At 36.0% G+C, this 19,606-nt stretch overlaps 1 protein-coding gene across 4 annotated transcripts in view; it reads right to left on the bottom strand.

Annotated features, from left to right (window-relative positions):
• The window catches only part of Rbfox1 (RNA-binding Fox protein 1), a 299,703-nt gene that overhangs the window by 109,803 nt on the left and 170,294 nt on the right, over positions 1-19,606 (bottom strand). The window contains exon 1 of one of the 4 annotated variants that reach the window (XM_089103486.1): positions 1,836-1,999. The exons of the other annotated variants lie outside the window; for them this stretch is intronic. Within the exon in view, the coding sequence (XP_088959612.1) occupies positions 1,836-1,910 (75 nt within the window). The 5' untranslated portion in view covers positions 1,911-1,999. Of the gene's footprint in view, positions 1-1,835; positions 2,000-19,606 lie in introns of those variants that run through there. 4 annotated transcript variants of the gene reach the window in all.

Consider the following 19,606-nt stretch of genomic DNA (forward strand, 5'->3'; position numbering starts at 1 on the left):
CCGTAACTATATAAATAGCTCAAAATAATAGGTTTATAAATTCGACAGCGTATTTTCAAAAAAAAAAAAAAAAAAAAAAATGTAAAATCACCGAACTTCATGCTGAAAGAATAACTACATCCTACGTCATAATTACTATATTCTATCTTCTTTTTCATATATTCCCCCAAATATATTTCAGTCCTCGATAGATTTTAACTCCCTGTCTAAAATATTTTATTTCCATAAATAGTGTACCAAACAATAGGGTTTCCCAGCAAATGGAAGTGAAATCCCAGAAAAAAGTACAGTTGTCATCGTATTTCATCAACATATTTGAGGATAAGGATAATATATTTCTATAAGTATCATCATTAACCAGTTAAATAAAATTTGCAAAGAAGTTTGAAACTAAAAATAAAAGAAAAAAAACTCAATGTCGCTCGTTGCTTAAAATCCATGTCTAAAATTTCATGGTTATGAGCAACAAAATTACTTTGGATAGCAGATAACAGTTGAATGACAGAAGTTAAAAAAAAGACTAACCCACCGGATGTCAATCACACCTGCGTGCAGTGGCAGATCTAGGGGGGCGAGCGCCCCCCTAGCGTAGTCTAAAGTAGTGTAATTTACTCAATTAACTTAAGTTTGCGTTAATTAAACTTGCTCCTAACGCAAGTTTATCAGATCAACCTATTTTGCGTCCCCCCTAAAATTGTTTTTTATCGGATCAACCTATTTTGCCCCCCCCCTACGAAAAATCCTAAATCCGCCCCTGCCTGCGCGTAGAAGGTAAGATCGAAAACCACTCCTGAAACTCGTCCAAAGGATACTGTTAAGACCAAATTGGCAGGGGGGTCTTTAGAGCCTCTCTCACCCAAATGTTAGTCCTACATACGCATATTTTTCACTATTCAATCCCCCTCCCTACGCCCTAACACTCCCTCTGACAATCCGTTAGAGTTTAGACGTGAATACACCCATAGTGTTTCAGTCGTTGCTTTACTTCTGCTTAGCTGTTAGCAGGGTTGCCAACTGCTGACGTCCAAAAAGAGTGCAAATCAAGGCCATAAAAGAGTGGTTTTTGCTCAAAAAGAGTGCAAATCAAAAAATTTACATGTGCACGCTTGCCGCTGCTTGTGCATTACCTCTGAAGTGTAAAAGCGTGCATTTCAAACGAAAAGTGTGCAAGTTGGTAACCCTGGCTGCTAGTACAGCTAATAATTAATAAATCAGAGATACCTTGATACAGTCTGACCACCTTGAACTCTTCAAGGAAATCATACCTCATTGAACTTCAAGATAACAAGGAAAAATACACAATAATCTAAATTTTCTACACGTAAAATTAATTATCACCCTTTAAATTTTGGGTACTTAAATTTTGGTACTTAACCTTTAAATTTCGCATTATCAGGGCCTCTCGACTTAATCTATATAGAGAATCAATATAACCTGATAAAACCCGTTTTTGACATGATAACCGCTGTAGACTAGGCAATGATAGCGTGGTTTGCAGTGCGTATAAGATATTAAACTGTGTTTTTTTTGGATTTTAGGGGGGGGGGGAGGTACCTAGGTTAGGTTCGGTTAGGTTACGTATTTAATATATGCAATGCTTTAACCCCCCCCCCCTAATGTGCAATTATATTAGCCCAAATTTGTTTCTAAACTATTATATATTCATCCTATTTCATTAGCATTAACCAAACTTGACTTTTTCGAGAGGCCCATATAATGCAAAAGTACCAAATTTTGCCTTGACTACATTTCCGAAAATAAGTACCAGGTTTCATAGACATTTTGCTTGCCATTCGTAGGCAAGATGATCCAATTTACTAACAAAATAAACATACCGGATAATATAAAGCCGCATTCTGGGGAAACAGAAACGCCCCAGCGTTCCACATACTCAAATCAATGCCTTCCATTTTAGATTGATATAACAAACACTTAAAACAACAATAACAATACGAAATAACAAATATCACAGTTCCAGAGAGTTCTCCAGCTGGATAGACACTGGAAGAGACTTGCTGGAATGGGTTTCCAAATTTTGGAAACAGAGGCGAGATGATCCCAGCGCCTCTGGTTAGTACAGAATAACACCAGATGTTTCTGTGGTCACTATATAGACATATAAAACAGTAGCTTTATGGTGGTTAACTAAGTCACACAGCTCATTCACATATGACTTGAGGCTAATTGCGGAAGTCTAATTACTTTGGTTAAAACTCAAATTTCAGCAATCAGACATAAACTTGCTTTCACGCTAATTTTAAAGCTATCAGTAGGTCTATGTGTTTATTTAGTTAATTCGTATTGCAGGATCAGCCCCTAGAATTTTTGTTGGAGTGCCATTTTTTTTTAATCACTAAATACACGAAAAGACCCTGGATTTGTGTATGTATTTTTCCCATTTCGAAAGTAAAGGGGGCGCAAGCTTGGGTTTCACAAAACACTGGTTACAACAATCCTATATATATATATATATATATATATATATATATATATATATATATATATATATATATATATATATTCTTAAGACGATTCTTAAGACCCAATAACTCATTTTTAGAAAGTTCCAGATTTTGTTTTTGAACTCTGGTTGTAGTCTCTGTCAAGACGATATCAAGACAAATGAGAAAAAAACGAGGAGATTTACAGCCAGTGAAAATGAAAATACAATGCAAATACTTGGGCCCAGACCTCTGCTCGACCGTCCACAATACGAAAACAAACCGTGAAAATAAATACAACTAAAATAAAAGCAAGACCCTTTCCAAATGACGACGAAAGCATCTTTTCATGCTTAGCCAATGTAATCTCAAACATAATCCTGGGAGGGGGGCAAAGTTTGAGCTAATTTTTCCAATTCAAGCGAAGATGACAGTGAAATGAAACTTCCTCGACAAGTATTTCTTATCAGCATTGCCAACGCTCTAAAATTCAACCGTTTTTGGTTTAATTTCAGTATGTTCGGGCATTTTATGGTAAAAACAAAAAGGTTAGTACCTTTTGGTAAATTATGGTCGTATTAACCTAGATTAGTTTTACTGTTTCAAAATTTTTGAACTCCTCCAGTTAGTTCTTAGGGATGAAAGCAAGAGAGAAGGGATTTTCGTCGAACTCTGCAAATTCCGAAACTTATCATTCACAAGAAAAAAAAGTGCTCATAATTTCTGTAACGTTTCTGAAAGAGGATAAAGATATGAGCGAGAAAAAGTCTGCTTGCTATTCAGCTTATTCTAGTATTTTTGTTTGTGAAATGGAAACTGAGGTATAAATATAATCTTTAATAATCCAAAATAATCTTTTTGGTACAATTTTTCTGATAACACTAGTAACATTTATCTCAAACGTTGGCAACGCTGTTTCTTTTGTGATTTTTTTTTAACTGTTAAATCCTAACTCAATAAAATGCACAAATTTTTGGGCAGTAGAAAAAAAGTTTTTAGCGAAATTTTGGAAGTTTCAGCCAGTGTTTCCGCTTCCACAGTAGTGCTGTAGATATTCAATTATTTTGCCTTGATTCAAGCGAAACAATCGTTCTATAGCTCTTAAATTATAAATCATTCGATTATGAGAGAGCATCTCAAATCCCAATTCTACTTGAATTTACAGCATCTAGCGTTGATTTTTCATTAAAAAAAAAAAAAAAAAAAAAAAAAAAAAAAAAAAAAAAGAAGAAGTCTGCCCTCAGGAGGAGGAGTTAACGAGGCACGCATGCAAGGGGAGGGGGCTAGATTAATCTCCTAAGTACTCTTATGACTTACCCTTGCCCTTTTGCTGTTTTGACAAATCCTTCTCCAGTCCCAGCTCCCGGTAAACCCATCTATGCATTCCTTTATCCAACTGCAAAAAGTCCTTTTTTTTATATTCATAATATAGTCGAATGTGTATATTTATTTAATCTTTGCCTTTCACATAAAGAGAGTCTGATCAACCCAAACACAACCCCCCAGCTAAGTCATCCATTCAAGATATTGTCCTCGAAGCTCGGAAAATAAGAGGGGGATCAAGGGTCATAACCCACCAGGCATCGACTTCTTTCTCACACGACGAACAGTACAAGGAGGCTAGTTTCCTTGAAAATCTATGGGAATAGAAAAACTGAAGGGCAAATTAATTAGTCTTTACCACTGTTTAATATTCTGCTCACAGGCTTAAGAATGCAGTTTGGCCCAAAAACCAGAGACTGATAAAAGAACAGTCCAAGAACGTATCCAGGATTTTTTCCGGGGGTGGGGGGTACAAAAAAAAATTAAAAACGCGTCACAAATTTGTTTATATTCATTTTGTTACGTTTTTACGAGTCGGATAAACATTTTGGGGGGGAGGGAGGGGTCAAACCCCCTAACTCCCCTAGATATGGCCATGGAACAGCCCCTTGTTTTTATTACTTTACTTCTTAGGTAGATTCTCTATGAGAACGGCAAGTGAAACGATTCTTTTCGATAGATAGGCCTACCGAAACTCTAAGAATCCCCACTTTTATAATAAAATATTTACCAAAGCATGTACGTATACAGGGGGCCTCGGCCCCCCCCCGTAACTCCTAAAGTGTCCAGATTATGCGGGCAATTATTATTCACACTATTCAATAAAATGTTTTTATTGTTATTACTCCCCCTCCCCCTCGAAATGGTTCTTGTTTATATGCCAGATCAAACGAATTAGATTTTTATGATGAATCCAAATATGGAGTACCCTTTAAATTTATGGTTGCCCATTAAAAGTTATTTAGTATAAGTTAACTTGCACAATTCTAACAGTGGGGGGAATACCCCCCCCCCCCAAATGAAAGTAATTTTTTTGAAGATAATTGAACTGAAATTTGAAATTGAAAATTCAAATCAGAGAACCAAAGAGATTTCAAGCGCTTATGTATCAAAAATATGAAATTTCGTATTTTCCCGAAAAGGATTGTCCAGGATGCGTGTTTACTTTTTTCACTTGGGGGCTGAGGCCTAAAACGTATACTAAAGGTAAATTATTCCCCTAGTCTTTTGGAGCAATATATTCTGATTAAGCGTGCTATATGAATGTTGAAGGAAGATATCTCCTCTTTTATTAGTGAAACGGTAGTTTTAAAATTAAAATGGACATTTTTGGGAAACGACAAACTGAATCGCAACGAGCGAAGGGCTGAGGCGGCAGCCAGGCACGTGATTTCGTCAAAATCCTGGGGGGGGGGGGCAAAGTTGGAGCCAATTTTGCCCAAATCAAGTGAAAATGACGGTAAAAAAAAGCCGTTTGGTACCATAAATGTACTATTTAGTAATTTAAAAGTACTATAAAGGTACTTTATAGTACTATATAAAGGTGACTTATAGTAGTATAAAGGCAAATATGTACTAAAAAACTGATCTGTTTCTGTTGATGCTTGAATTATGTAGGTTTATATCAGTTTTGACAAGATTTTAGAAGAAACTAAGTTTCAGCTAGGGGGGGGGGGGCGAAGTCCGGGAGGAGCAGTTTCCCCCTTGCCCCATAGCAAATTACGCCCCTGGCGGCAGCTCCTTTTTATCCAGGAAAAACAGAAGTCTGAATCAAAAAATAGAAATTATAGAAATTTTCAATTATTTTTTCAATGAAAATGACCTTAAAACAGTTTTTAAAAAAAATCTCCAGAATTCGGCAGCACTGTGCCCAAAATTCGATTCAGAAAAATATAATTTTTTGGTCTTATTTGACCGTTAAATAAATAGGAAGTGTATTTCTTCTATATAAACTATATTTTAGGGAGGGGACACCCCTTCCCCCCTGGGTACAGTCTGGAGTCACACTTAGTTGTCAAGAAATTATCCCCACTATCCCGTTCCGTAAAAACAGTAAACGAAATGACAATGAGAATAATAGAGGTAGCACTCTAAATTATGTTTAAGAGAAACTAACTAATTAGGGTAAATTGACCGACAGAAAAATTCAAATGTGGAGTTCTCCTATGGGAGATCGCAAAGATTTGTCCAACAAGGTGACAAAAAGTTATGCTAACAAGCTCTAACACCTTGACACTATAGTATAAAATTATCAGTTGCTTTCATGTTCTTTTTTCTTTCTACCTGGGAAGAAGTGATGGGAAACTTAAACATATCATTCAAAAATGTAATTGTTATTTCATTCATCTAATTTACTTGCTTCAATTGCAACCACTGTCTTGACGAGTTTAAAGAAGTAATAGCGTTTATCTTAGTTTTAGAGCGGGAGGGGGTGTAATATCTAATGCATAGTGGAAAAAATACCTTTTGAAAACGATTAGTTTTTGTTTTTGGGGAAGAGGGATTGCTGGGAGGAAGGATGAACAAAGTACAGGCAAATTACATACAAAATAAGAAAAACAACGGAAGGAAAAAAAATCTAGGTAATTCTGGAGAAAGGCATATGGACTCAAAGGACCATGGCTGGTTAGCAGCCTGAGCCGTATGCGCATTACACAGGCAATGGCCACATTATGACCAACCTTGGTTTAATAAGCAAAAATAATAGTCTTAAATACCAAAGGTTCTTAATGAATGATTAAATAAAAAAAAAGGGCTTTCAACTGAAAGTAAGGAGCGTATATGTAGAGCGTAATTTATTACGTATATGAGGGGGGTCATCCCCTCCGCAATACCTCGCTCTTTACACTAAAGTTTGACTTTAAAATAAAAGTTCAAAATAGGGATAAAATCCTTTTTAATAGACAGTGTACAGAAATTCACAAAGAAAACCAGATATTTCCGTAACATATACAGTGACCGTCATCAGTTGTAAAAATAAAAAAAAAAAAAAAAAAAAAAACTTTTTTGCCCATTCTTTTTTTCCCAATTCTTTAAGAATGACTCCTGAAATACAAGGGCCGTTTAATTAGAATAATGGGCTGCTGTAAAAGTTCGAAAAAAAACTTAAGCGTAAAGAACGAGGTGTTGCGGGGTGGGCAACCCTCATCATATGCGTAAAACTTGCTTTTTATTTAATTTCTGATCGTTTTTCAAATAATGCCAGGAAATCCAAATCCTCCTCCATGGAAAATTCCCTTGCCCCACGAAAATTTCCTCCATAGAAGGACCCTCCCACGCACCCCCCTTCCGCCAGAAAAACCCCTCCCCCGAAAAATATCAGTATACTTTCAAATTACCAATATTATATGTAAACAATGGGCGAAGTTCATAGTTTGCAGCCCTTCTCCAGAGGACTGAAGGGGGTCAAATCATTCTGATTTTTTAGAGTATTTTTGCCACCCCCTCGGATAAGTTTTTTTTTACTTCTCGGGGTGGCTGTTAATACTGACGTTGTTTTTTTGGGTTTAATAAATATATATATATATCTCTCAAAGACATAGTTATTAGATCTTTCGACTATACTGGACAAAATGGGTATCTAAAAATTTTGACGGGGCGACTTTGGGGAAAATGGGGCGTGGGAGGTGGTCTAGCTGCCCTCCAATATTTTTGGTCCCTCAAAATGGGCACTAGAGCTTTTGATTTCCGATCAAATAAGCCCTTTACCGATCTTCTAGGATCGCTGGGTCGAGAAAAAAAACAACAAAAAACAAATAAACACGTATCCATGATCTTTCCTCTGGCAAAAAATGCAAAATTCCACATTTTTGTATAGAGGAGATTGAAACCTCCACAGAAGGGTTCTTTGATATGCTAAATCTGATGGTGTGATTTAAATTAAGATCACTAATTAAGATCTATTTTGGGGGGTTTTCCCCTTTTTTTAATTGGGCAAATATTCCCAGGCTCGTAACTTTTGATAAGTAACGTTAAACTTGATGCATTTTATATATTTAGAATAAGCATCAAAATTCAATTATTTTGATGTATATACTGTTATCAAGACTGTTTGAAAATTTCCTAAGCCGAACTCTGTTATTTACCCGAATCAGGCATATGCACAAGAATTAATTTTGGAGGCTGGAGTTCATATTTCGAGACAGAACAAAAATCGTAAAAACTTCCCAAAAGGGGTGATTTACATGGCATATCAACAAAAACTAAAATCAAACTAAGAAACAAATCAAACCAAACTAAACAAACACATGTTGTCGTCGTGTCCAAAGCGAAAGGGGTGTTTTATATATATATATATATATATATATATATATATATATATATATATATATATATATATATATATATATATATATATATATATATATATATATATATATATATATATATATATATATATAGATATATATCGTAAATGAGTTAGAAAATAATAAAGCTTTCTTTAGAGCCATTTTGACTGGTTCCATTTGCAAATACATACTTACTTTACAGATTTTTGGGCCAAAACCCAAATTCGTGATTACTTCACCGATTTGGGGCATAAATGGATAATTTGCAATCGTTAGATATTTCTACCTTACTCGTTTTATAAGGACCCAAGCCTGATTGAATTTTAGGTGGTGATTTTATCTCGGTTAATTGGTATACAACCGACAACGACCGAACGGGGTGCTACCATTTCGACTAACCGTCACAAGCTAAACGTCATAACATTTAAAATGAAAACCCGTCAGAACGACCAACCGTCATAATATCTATAAAAAATTTATAAGTATATAATAGTTTAGAAACAAATTTCGGCTATATATTTGCACATCAGGGGGGTGGGGGTAAAGCAGAGCATATGTTAAATAAGTAACCTAACCTAACCAAGGTACCTCCCCCCCCAAACCCCCCAAAACAGTAAGTTTTAAAATTTTAGATGTTATGACGGTTAGTGGTTTTGACAGATTTATTTTTGTCGATGTTATGACGGATTTTGTCGATGCCCTGATGTTAATGCTCCTGACGGTTAGATGTTATGACGCCTTCCCCGACAAAACATAACTTAACCATACATAGTTTATCGATCGATGCCACTTTAGCTCGGTTACGACACAAAAAGGACAGTCCTAGGCGGACGATTGAAAAATAAAGAAGAACATTTTTAGTCCAGCCCTGAACATATTCCAAATCGATATCGATAGAGTTCACTATGTAAAAAAAAGCTGAAGTTGAAAAACAAATTACCAATTATATGCTGTAATTAGTTCCAAGTTGCTGATTATCTGTTAGCGACAAGGAGAAACTTTGAAATAGGTTCGGGGAAAGAATATTCGGTCGACTTGACCCTAAAAGACCTAAAATAACCTAAAAGGGGAAGATGTCGAAGCCTTATAAGAGGTAGAGTAGATCGACTATTCTCGGGAAAATATATCAAATCCCTAACTAAAAGACTATCCAACATACTTCGAATTATATAACAGAATGTAACCAGTGGCGTAATTTCGTTATAATCCTGAGGGGAGGGGGGGGGCAAATCTGGAGCCAGTTTTCCCAAATCAAGTGAAAATGACAGTGAAAACTGAAAATGAGCCATATAGTACCATAAAGGAAAAGATATACTAAAGAAAACTGGCCTATTTCACTGGATGCTTGAATTATTCAGGCTTATCTTAGTTTGGACAAGGTTTTTGAAAAAACTAAATTTCAGCTGGGGGGGGGGGGGCAAACTGGATTCAGGGTGGAGAAGGGGGCTGTTACCCCCTTGCACCATAGCTAATTACGCCCCCTGAATGTAACCGTATTATTCGGCATCGAACTATAATTTTACTTACAAAACAATTATTTAATAATAAATAATAATAAACCGTAATAATAAATAATTACTTAATAAATATAATTTTATAATGGAAAGTAACTATAATTAAAGACTACCCGCCATATTCCTACTATATAATAGAATGTCACCGTTTTATTCGGCGACGAACTATAATTTTACCGATGCGTTTCAACCCTTGAAGAAACACTGATCCTGCGAATAACCAAATTCTTGGTTATGACCTTTCATAGCTTGTCCAGGACGGACCAAGCTCTTACCTTGAAACACCCTAGGCAGACTAAAACAATGCAAAATATCAACAAATACTGATATCCAACAATTTCTCCTTATCCTAGCTAGCTTTACTATAGGTAATTTATTGTGTCAAGAATATTGTCCCTTAAAACCCATAGATATGACACATATTATTTTAACGGTAAAAACGTAACAACAAGAATTTTGCTTTGGGCACAAGATCTTCAAAAAAAAAATGGAAGAATAGGAAGAATAGGAATAGGAAGTCTTCAAACTAGGATTATAATATTGGAAGCCACATTCATTGACTAACTATGGCTCTTAAACTTAGGCGTTTTTGGAAGGTTGATGAAGATATGGTAGGAGATTTCCAGAGGAATTACCAACCGACAGTTTTAGTTACTCATCTGACCTGACCATATGTCAGATAATAAGCTGTACAAAACATGTGGTTGTATCCAATTTATAAGCCTATAACGAAAGAAAGGCCAAGATGGCTAGCCCACAGATCCTTCATCTTCACAGATGAAGGATGATAGATGACCAAAAAATATACTTTTCGGTCATCCATATGGAACTTAACGAAAAGCAGTTCTTCCCCAAATTGGATAGGAAAAGGTCACAAGAAAATGTTTACATGAAACTCAGACATCATGGGTGAGAGTAAACAGTGAAGGTTTGAACAAATCAGGGTGGAGGAACGTGCGTAGCTGTAGTGGCATCATCTGGCTTGGTGCTGCACTGAGCTGTTAGTAGTACAAACAGTAGTGCTGACATAATAGCACTAGCATCTATTGTGTATGTAAACAAGACGGCATTATTATGACTAAAAACTATTTACTTGTAAACAGGTTACTTGTAAACAACTAATAAAATTTGTAAACAGGCTACAACTAAGCTAAAACAATCTGGCATATTCCAAGGAATCATTTTACCCAATTTGTACCACTCCTTCACAATGAATAATGCTGAAACCGAAATTATTTTCAAGGTGAGTTGGAGATCCTCTTTCCGATTCGTAGGGAAACGCTGAGGACAAGAACGGAGGCAGGAGTTCACGTGATACGAGCAGTTTGTACATACTTATACTTACTGCGTTCATGGGGGAATCATTATTCGTTAAAAGAGCAAAAAAAGAAGAAATTAATAGGAGAATTACTGGAAGTTAAGAGAAATAATGAAATAAAGAGAATTTGGGGAAGGTCAGAGCACCAAGCCTTCCCACCACCTGGAAAAGTACATGGTTCTTAAAAACTCACGGAAGAGCAAAATAATCTAAAAAATTATGCTTGGTATTTGCTTAATATTCAGAGCCCTCCTCCATTTTTCTTCGAAAGCCTTCCGAATTCCTGTCTGAAGCTCGGCCAGTTTACAGCGCAGCGGAGTCTTTTAACGAATGGTTTATGCTGAAACGTGCACGTCGAGGGAGGAATGCAAGCATTATTGAAACTCCAAGGAGTCTTACTTTGAGTAGCATTTTGTGAAAATAAGTTTATTGTAAAAAAAAAATGGAAAACTTTGGCATTAAATTTTACCTTCCCAAAGTATAATTACACCCCATCTCTAAAATAATCAACAATTTCAATTTTACAGCAGCAACCATCCCAATAAATAGGGGAAGGGGTGAGAGCTTCACCCTTGATAGTAGTCAGAAGTGCCCAAGGAGAGACTGTAAAACAAAGGTCCATAAAGGATCTTTAAGTAATTTAATCCCCCAATCCTCTAGAGGTAAAATCCCAGGTTCCTCTCCCCCTCCCCGAGGTTCACACCTGTGTCCACCTATCGTTATGACCGAGTTCTGATGTTATTCTTATTCTATGCAAGCTTAAAACCATCTGTAATATTGACTTTGCAACTTAACCATAAAATTGGATCTCTTGCAAGAAAAACAAAAGCGATCATCATATGTTCTCAAGAGGAAATGTCTTTCGAAGCTTCCTTCCAAGCGTATAACAGATTCGAAGCACATCCTGCATATTTCTTTTACAGATATTTCTCTCTTTTTAACTGTCCTGCTGATTGATCCCTTGTGTATATTAATCATAACTCTTTGAAAGACATTTAAAAAGAGACAACAGCAGGCTCGTACACGGGAGCAGATACATCAAAACAGCAAAACAAAGCGCATTAGAGAAAACCATATAAAAACTATCAGCATCGTGAAAGTTCGAGGGACACAGACCGGAAGGTACCTAACGTAAATCCGTCAGATAAGTTTTGTGGGGAGTGGTGTTCAAGATTAAGGTTTCTAGATTATGGTAGGATATGGCATTTTAAGTGGAGATTTCTCAGAAATACTGCATTTAAAGCATTGCGTGCCCCCCCCCCTTACTCCCTTTATACTTTATAATTTTAATGTTCATTTTGGAAATTTTGAGATTTCTATTTTTTGGTCACATAACTAAATTGTTTTTGTTTTTAATTATTTTATACCTTTTCAATTTTACGAGTTTTCATTCTCTTAACATTTTTTTTGTTGATTCGGCATTGACCTTTTATAAGTTTTAATTGTTTTTGACATTTTTACGTATTTGATATTGACCCTTTTATAACTTTTTTGTTGTTGCTTATTAATGGTTCTCTTGTTTCTTGACGCTAAAGTGCAAATTTGAGCTTGTGATAGCCGTTCTTCAGTAATAAATCTTATCTTATCAGTCAAAACTAAACGGGAATCATAAGTGTGCTTGCGTGTGTTTGAGTAGAGGAGGGAGAACTGCATCTATAAGAGATTTCAGTTCTGGTTTCTTCATTCACTACTAATATATTTAAAAAAAATATTCCAGAATAAATCTTTGTTAGGAAAATAATAATTAAAAGCAAATGCTAAAATTTTGCAAATACCCGACCCCAGTCCCCCCCCCCCCAGTTGAAATTCAGTTTCTTGAAAAACATTGTCAAAACTAAGATAAGCCTGCAGAATTCAATCATCCACAGATATAGGTCAGTTTTCTTTAGTAGATTTTTACATTTATGCTACTTTGTAGCTCATTTTTTCTGTTTTCACTGTCATTTTCACTTGATTTGGGAAAATTGGCAACAACTTTGTCCCCCTCCCCCGGGATTTAGACGAAATTACGCCATTAAGCTTAAGTTTGTAGTTTTTCTTGCGTTTTCATTTCGAATTAACTGTGTAATTTGGAAGAATTTCTTAAATTCGAAGGAAAGCATATCAGTCAAACCAATCTTTGGAGCCCTTCTCCCTCTTCTGCTAAGGAATGATAATTAAGAAGTATTCAACAATTTATTGTCTCTTATTCGGGCCATCTACGGTCGTAAATAATAGATGTCGATGCAATTCACTTAAACCACTTATTACACAGCCTAACATCCGCCCCGATGAAAGTGTGCATGGTGAACAGTCCAATTTTAAATATACCAACAAAAAGAATAAATATTTAGAGGACAGCTACCACTTTAGACCAGCCTTCTTGATGCTCTGTCCTTTCCTTTTTTTCTTTTGGCGATAACTCTCTCGTGAGCAAATGTCCATTACTGTCTTCGGCATATTAGCAAATAGGGATCCGCTTAATACTGTTAGGATATATTTCCTTCGACCCCTCACTGCTCTAACCACCTTCTACTATAAGGATAAAAATATTCCTGCAAGAGCACACTGCAAAAACATGGAAAGTGTAAAAAGATACAAAGTTACAAAAAAAAAAACTAAAAGTCATGATACTTCCATGAGGGAGGACTACCTTTCCCCCACTATCACCGACTATCTTTTTTCAACAAGTTACGCTCAAGTCAGATCCAATTGGAAAATCAAAGTGGACAAGACAAATTCTGTCACGTTGTCCATTAGGTGCAACCAGGATTTCGAAACGGATCTTTTCAAATCTCTAACAGACCTCTTCACGCCGCATGACTTTTAACATCTCTTTATTTGCTCCTAAACTAGCCATTAAACTATTAAGGAAAAACTTTAAACACAAAACAAGTTATCACCTATTTTGCTCAAGGAGGTGTCAAATCGTTAATCCACCACAGCCAGGATAAGTGACTTAGAAAAAAAAAAAAACGCGGTTTCCGCACTTAGAAGCCCATTCTCGTATCCAGTATATATTTTTAGCAGTTTTACTCACTTTCTATATATATATATATATAAAAAAAAAAAAAAAAAAAAAAAAAAAAAAAAAAAGAACTACAACATTTTCAATTTCTAGAGATTTACGAAGTAGCGAGAAAAAGATGTGCAAAACATGACGACAAATTGGAACTAGAAATCAATCCAAGGATGTTTTTTCAAATTATTCCTTGAAGGAGGGGGGGGGGCTAGTGTCACAAAAACATGAAAAAAAGACAATTGAAATGAAGATTTTTGTTTTTATGGCATTTTCTGTATAGCTCTCTCTCTCTTTAGCTACAAGTTTCTTTTTCTTTAATTTCTTTTGGCCTGGCGGGATGACTGAAGGCCTCTTTATCCCTCTAAAAGCAATCCCCCCCTTAAATGGGTTTAAAACATACACAACAATTTATTTTAAAATTTGTTATTTTAAAATCATCCGCTACTGCCAATATTTTCTTATTTTCGTTTTAGAATGCACATTTCCAGCATGTTTTACAGTCCCTAGAATTACCAAGCCAACTGAAAGTTGCCTCAAACTAAAAATAATTAGAATTGAAACAGTAGTTAACAGAGCATACTGAATAAACATATAAAAGAGATATAAAAAGATTAAAAGCTAAAAAGCAAACAAAAAGAAAAAACATTTCCGAATAAAAAGATGAACCTGCTTTAATCATGAAAAATAAAGATTTTCCAAACTCTTTTCAAGCATAGAATTTAAAAACAGGATACTGAAAGAAAATAAATTTTAGCAAAGAATTCTAGTTTCTTTGAAAAAAAAACCTTTCATCAATGTATTTAGAAAGAGATTTTACAAGCTTGTAACGAACAGAACACAAATATCAATAAAAATCTGAAGAGTGAGAATATCGTATTGCAAAACGTAAAATAGTTTCTAGGAACGAAAAGTATACCACCTTTCAGATTTAGAGAAGTTCAAACTATGAGGAATTCTTCGGAGACCGCTTGCTATTTGAAAAATAGATGGCGTGAGAGTAACAAACAATAATCGTTTCAAGCAAACTTCTGAAAGAACGACTAAGCATCAGATCCCCGCGAGTTCAGGGTGCCAGAAGGGTTTGAAAATTGATTTTACGAAGACTAAGTCGCTAAGACAAGCAATAAGTGAAGGTGAAGAGATGATGTTGGGTAACAAGAAGATCGATCAAGTGGATAGCTTCAATTACCCAGGTTATATTATTAGTAAAGACGGTGGTTGCAGTGAAGATGTTACAAGTAGAATAGCCAAGGCCCACGGTGTTTTTCACACTTGAAATAAAATTAGGAAGAACGGGAAGATAAGTCTGCGCACCAGGATTAGAATATTGGAAGCTACAGCGATGAAAGTTGTCAGGTATGGTTCTGACGCATGGGTGCTCCGAAAAATAGAGGATAATCTACAGAAATATTCTCCAGAGAAATGGCTTACGGATTGCTGTAGGTACCCGACTGACTGACCGTATCTCAAACAGTAGGTTGTCCGAAATATGTGGGTCAATCCCTCTTTCTAGGGTTATAATGAGAAATGTTGAAATGGATAGGACACGTTCTCCGTGTGATAGATTGCCCAAGATTGTTTTGTCAGGCAACCGTCTAGGGCCTAACGAAAAGCAGGTCGCCCGCAAATGGGGTGAGAAGATATTTTACAAAAGATTTAAGGGAAACGGGAACTCCTTGGGAGGGTGCAAAAAGGGTGACTTTGAAAAGATTAGAATATATATATATATATATATATATATATATATATATATATATATATATATATATATATATATATATATATATATATATATATATATATATATATATATATATATATACACATTTATTTTGGGCCGGACAGTGGATAATAATAAAAAAAAGGCGAAAAATAAGGAATGTACAAGAAAATTATTCAAAAATCGTTAGATTTCTGAAAGACAAGGGGCGTCGAACTATTAACTAGTTATTATCCAGTAAGTTACTACAAGTTATTATCTTATAGTTATTACTAGTTCGCCCGGTGAATTAGTAGGGCGTCTGATATGTGATAGGTAATATAAACAATAAATTCTGAGAGTTATGAGCAGATGTAAAGTACATAGTTTCCTAACCTAAACGCAAAAAAAAAATATAAGATCTACTGGCGCAGGAAGATACAACAATAGAAGAAGAAAATAAAACCAGCGAAACAAAGGGACAAATTATCAAAAACATCAGAAAAATGTCATTCCGGAAAGTTTTTGGAATATCAACTGAAAAAAATATGTGCAATATCATCTAGTCAGAAAGCCACCTAATGTGTTCCTTAAAAAAAGACGACGATGGTTTAAAATGTACTCGTCAGGGCCGGATTGACTAGGTGCGAGGCCCGATTGGAATTTTTTGCGGGGTCCCCTCTATATATTAAATTTTTAAGCAAAATTAAAAAAAGCAGATCCGTTGGGTTACGACTGATCTAATAATTTAAAAGATGTGAAGGGTGTTCTTTAACATCTCCATTGGGGTCTAAAGAGTATATTTGGCCATATGGTAAAGGGTAAAGAATACGGCATTGGACTCTACAGTCCCTACCGGCGGTGCTGATCTCCGTTTCTTGGCCTTTCAGCCAGGAAGTGTAAGGGGGGTTGGGGGTCCACCATCCTGTGCTTTCACAAACCCTGCCTGTTTACCTTCTCCAGATTTCACAAGGCACCCTTTAAGAGCTGGGTCGACTCTGGCTGAGCTTACAGAGTCACACCACTGACCCCTGTCCCAAGTCCCAAACCAAATAATTGGATACACCAGGATTCGAACCCTCGCCCTCTCGGACAGAGATTCCTAAATCCAGCGTACCGATCCACTCGGCTAGGACTCGGCTTTGGCCATATGAATATGGTTCAAAATTGCCTTCAGGGTCTGTGATGGGCATACCGCTAAATTGATTCTGTGATAAATTAGTCCAGCTATTTTGAAGCTGAAAACATTACGACTATTTTTGGTTCGATCATTGCTTGGAATGCAATCCGACCAAGCAGGCAGCAGCCCCCAAGTAAATCATCTTTGTTAGCTAATTTTCCCGTGGGATAAAAAAGGACTCCACAGTGAATACATACAGAGTTGAAGGTTCCCAATGACTTGTAAATAACACTTGTGTAGTTTACGTCATCTTTGTGGGTTTTTACCAAAGTATAATCACCTACGGAACAAGTACTGACAAATCCTATCCTCTCCACACAAAAAAAGTGACCCTTTGTATACCTATGCGAACCTGGCAACTAAAAACCGTAGTTACGCAATTCATCCCGGTCACTCGTCGCCTGAATCACGCTCTAGCATAATTATTGGCCGGAGCAAAGTACTTTGGCTCGGAGCGATTAAGTAGTACAGCACTTTGCGTCTAGAGGCACTGAGGTACGCGGGGTCACTTTTGGAGAGTTTTGTCAGTACTTGTTCCGTAGGTGATTATACTTAGGTTTTTACTGTGTTCTATGACACAATTTTTTGGCGTCAAAGATTGTGATGGCGTTGATCTTATAACATGATATTTATTTTGGTACTTGTGAACATAATGGTCCACACTAGAGAATTGAAGTTAGGTCAGTCCTTATTAAATATATCAAAATATAGTGAAAATATAATACTTTATAAACAAATTTCGGCAATATATTTGCACATTAGGGGGGGGGGGGTTAAAGTATAGTGGGTCCGCATGCAAAATGTGTTAGCTAAAATTAGTCTGCATATTATAAAGTAAGAACTGTTTTCTAACTTCACGGTGTCCAAATACTTTACCCCAACCCCCACCCCACCCCCAAATGTGCAAATATATAGCCCAAATTCTAATGTATTCTGAAACCCGTTACTCGCTTTCCTCTGAGAGTAAGCTAATTGTCTCTTAATACAGACAGATAATACCGGTTTGTTCTCGAGTTTGTAGCATTATTTACACAAGTACCTTTTTTCTTCTGTACTTTCATTTCTGATTTGATATGATTCTCGCTGTCCTTTAACTGCACATTTCTTTGTTCTTCACTGTCATTTTTGACACTCTTGATACTTCTTTATCGTGTCTGCTAACCCTACAATTCTTTGTTCTTCACTTTCATCTTTGGCAAGTTCTGATTCCTGCTGTTGCTTGTAATTCTCGCTGCTGATTATCTCCTAACTGCATACTGCTCTATTCTTGCAGTCGTATATCTTCTAACCACACATTTCTCTGTTCATCATTTACACATTTCTCTGTTCTTCATTATTTTGACTCGTACTGATTCTCATTGTCGCATGTCTTGTAACCGCATATTTTTTTGTTCTTCACTTTCGTTTTTGAGTCGTTGTGATTGTCGGTTTCACTAATATTTTAACTACAAATCTCTTCGATCTTTATTTTTGTTTATCATTTCTTCAGACATTTTTTCATTGCCTTTTGGCTTAGTTGCTTGGATTGGTCTTGTCACTTTTGATGATGTAAGTTGTTCATTATCACCCGTAGTACATTAACATTTCTCAGGTCGTTCTCTTGATCTTATCTAATTGATGGTCCATTTTATTCATTTTGAGCTTATTGCTTTGTTCTTTTTTGTACTCATTTTGCGCTAAAGATAATTTACGTTTGTGTCCCCTAGATATTATGAAACTACTGAAAATGCTTTTTGAAATTTAGATCACCGAATATGGGCATATGAATTAACATATTTTAAAATTTTTGTTCTTCAAATGCTTCTAAAACGGTTTTAAAATTCATTTTCCTTGTGTCTTCACTTTCAGCCAACATGATTGCAAAACAATTTAGTCTATCCTGATCTATTGTTGATATCACATAGTTGTTTATTTTTTTATTGGTTTTAGCCTGGAAAATGATCTCTCTCCGAAAGCAACGCTTACTGGAATTGTTAAGAACACTTCACAATTTCAAAATCAATTTTTCCTTTTGATGGCAGCGCGGGGCCCTTTGAAAAACGGGTCCCAGTTGGTCCCAATCGTTCCAATGGCCCTTTTTCCGGCCCTGGTACCCGTATATACGTTTTCGCGTAGATTTACATCAAGCAGGAAGGTGGGCAACGCTTCTAAAAGGTGAGAAGCTGACAACCCAGTATCTAACTCAACAAGTACGCAAAGTCAGTATCTAACTAACTTTCTGAATGAATAGCTGCTCAAAACCAGAACCTAATTAAAATCAGCTTTTCAGACAACCTTGAGCAGAAAACAGCTACTGAAAGTCTATGTGGCGGCCTGCAAACATCCGTTAAAACTGGAGATGGGGCGTTATAGGGAGTTGCTTTCCCCTCCCTAGAGTGGGTTCAGCACCCTTTAAAAAATCTCACGAATTAATTTGAAGTACATAAAATACAGCCCTTAATGAAACCCCTTGGGTGGGTATGGTTCCTTTGGACCAATCTTTAATAGAAATTACCTCCGAAATATACATACTTTAACTATGTCAATAAAATTCCAACTCATTCAAGCTACTTCCAATAAACCAGAAGAAATGAACTTATCTTATTATTTGGCTATTCCATTGAATCCAATTCATAGTGAAATTAGTTTTAAAGAATGCAGTCTATATGAATGCTTGGTTTATTGAATTTATATTAAGGCAACACATTTTCACTATAGCTTTAAGAATATTTTAATATATTTAACTTTAATCAATTAAAAAGCAACTTTAATTAAAATGTGTCACTTGGCTTAAAAGGTGCATTTTATGAACTTTAGGTTTTCTATGCCGTCTTACGTAAATTGACGAGCCATGGGATAATA

This window comes from Artemia sp. Qi Xiang Cuo, chromosome 17, assembly GCF_049724085.1.
Source record: "Artemia sp. Qi Xiang Cuo chromosome 17, ASM4972408v1, whole genome shotgun sequence".
NCBI classification, from domain to species: domain Eukaryota; kingdom Metazoa; phylum Arthropoda; class Branchiopoda; order Anostraca; family Artemiidae; genus Artemia; species Artemia sp. Qi Xiang Cuo.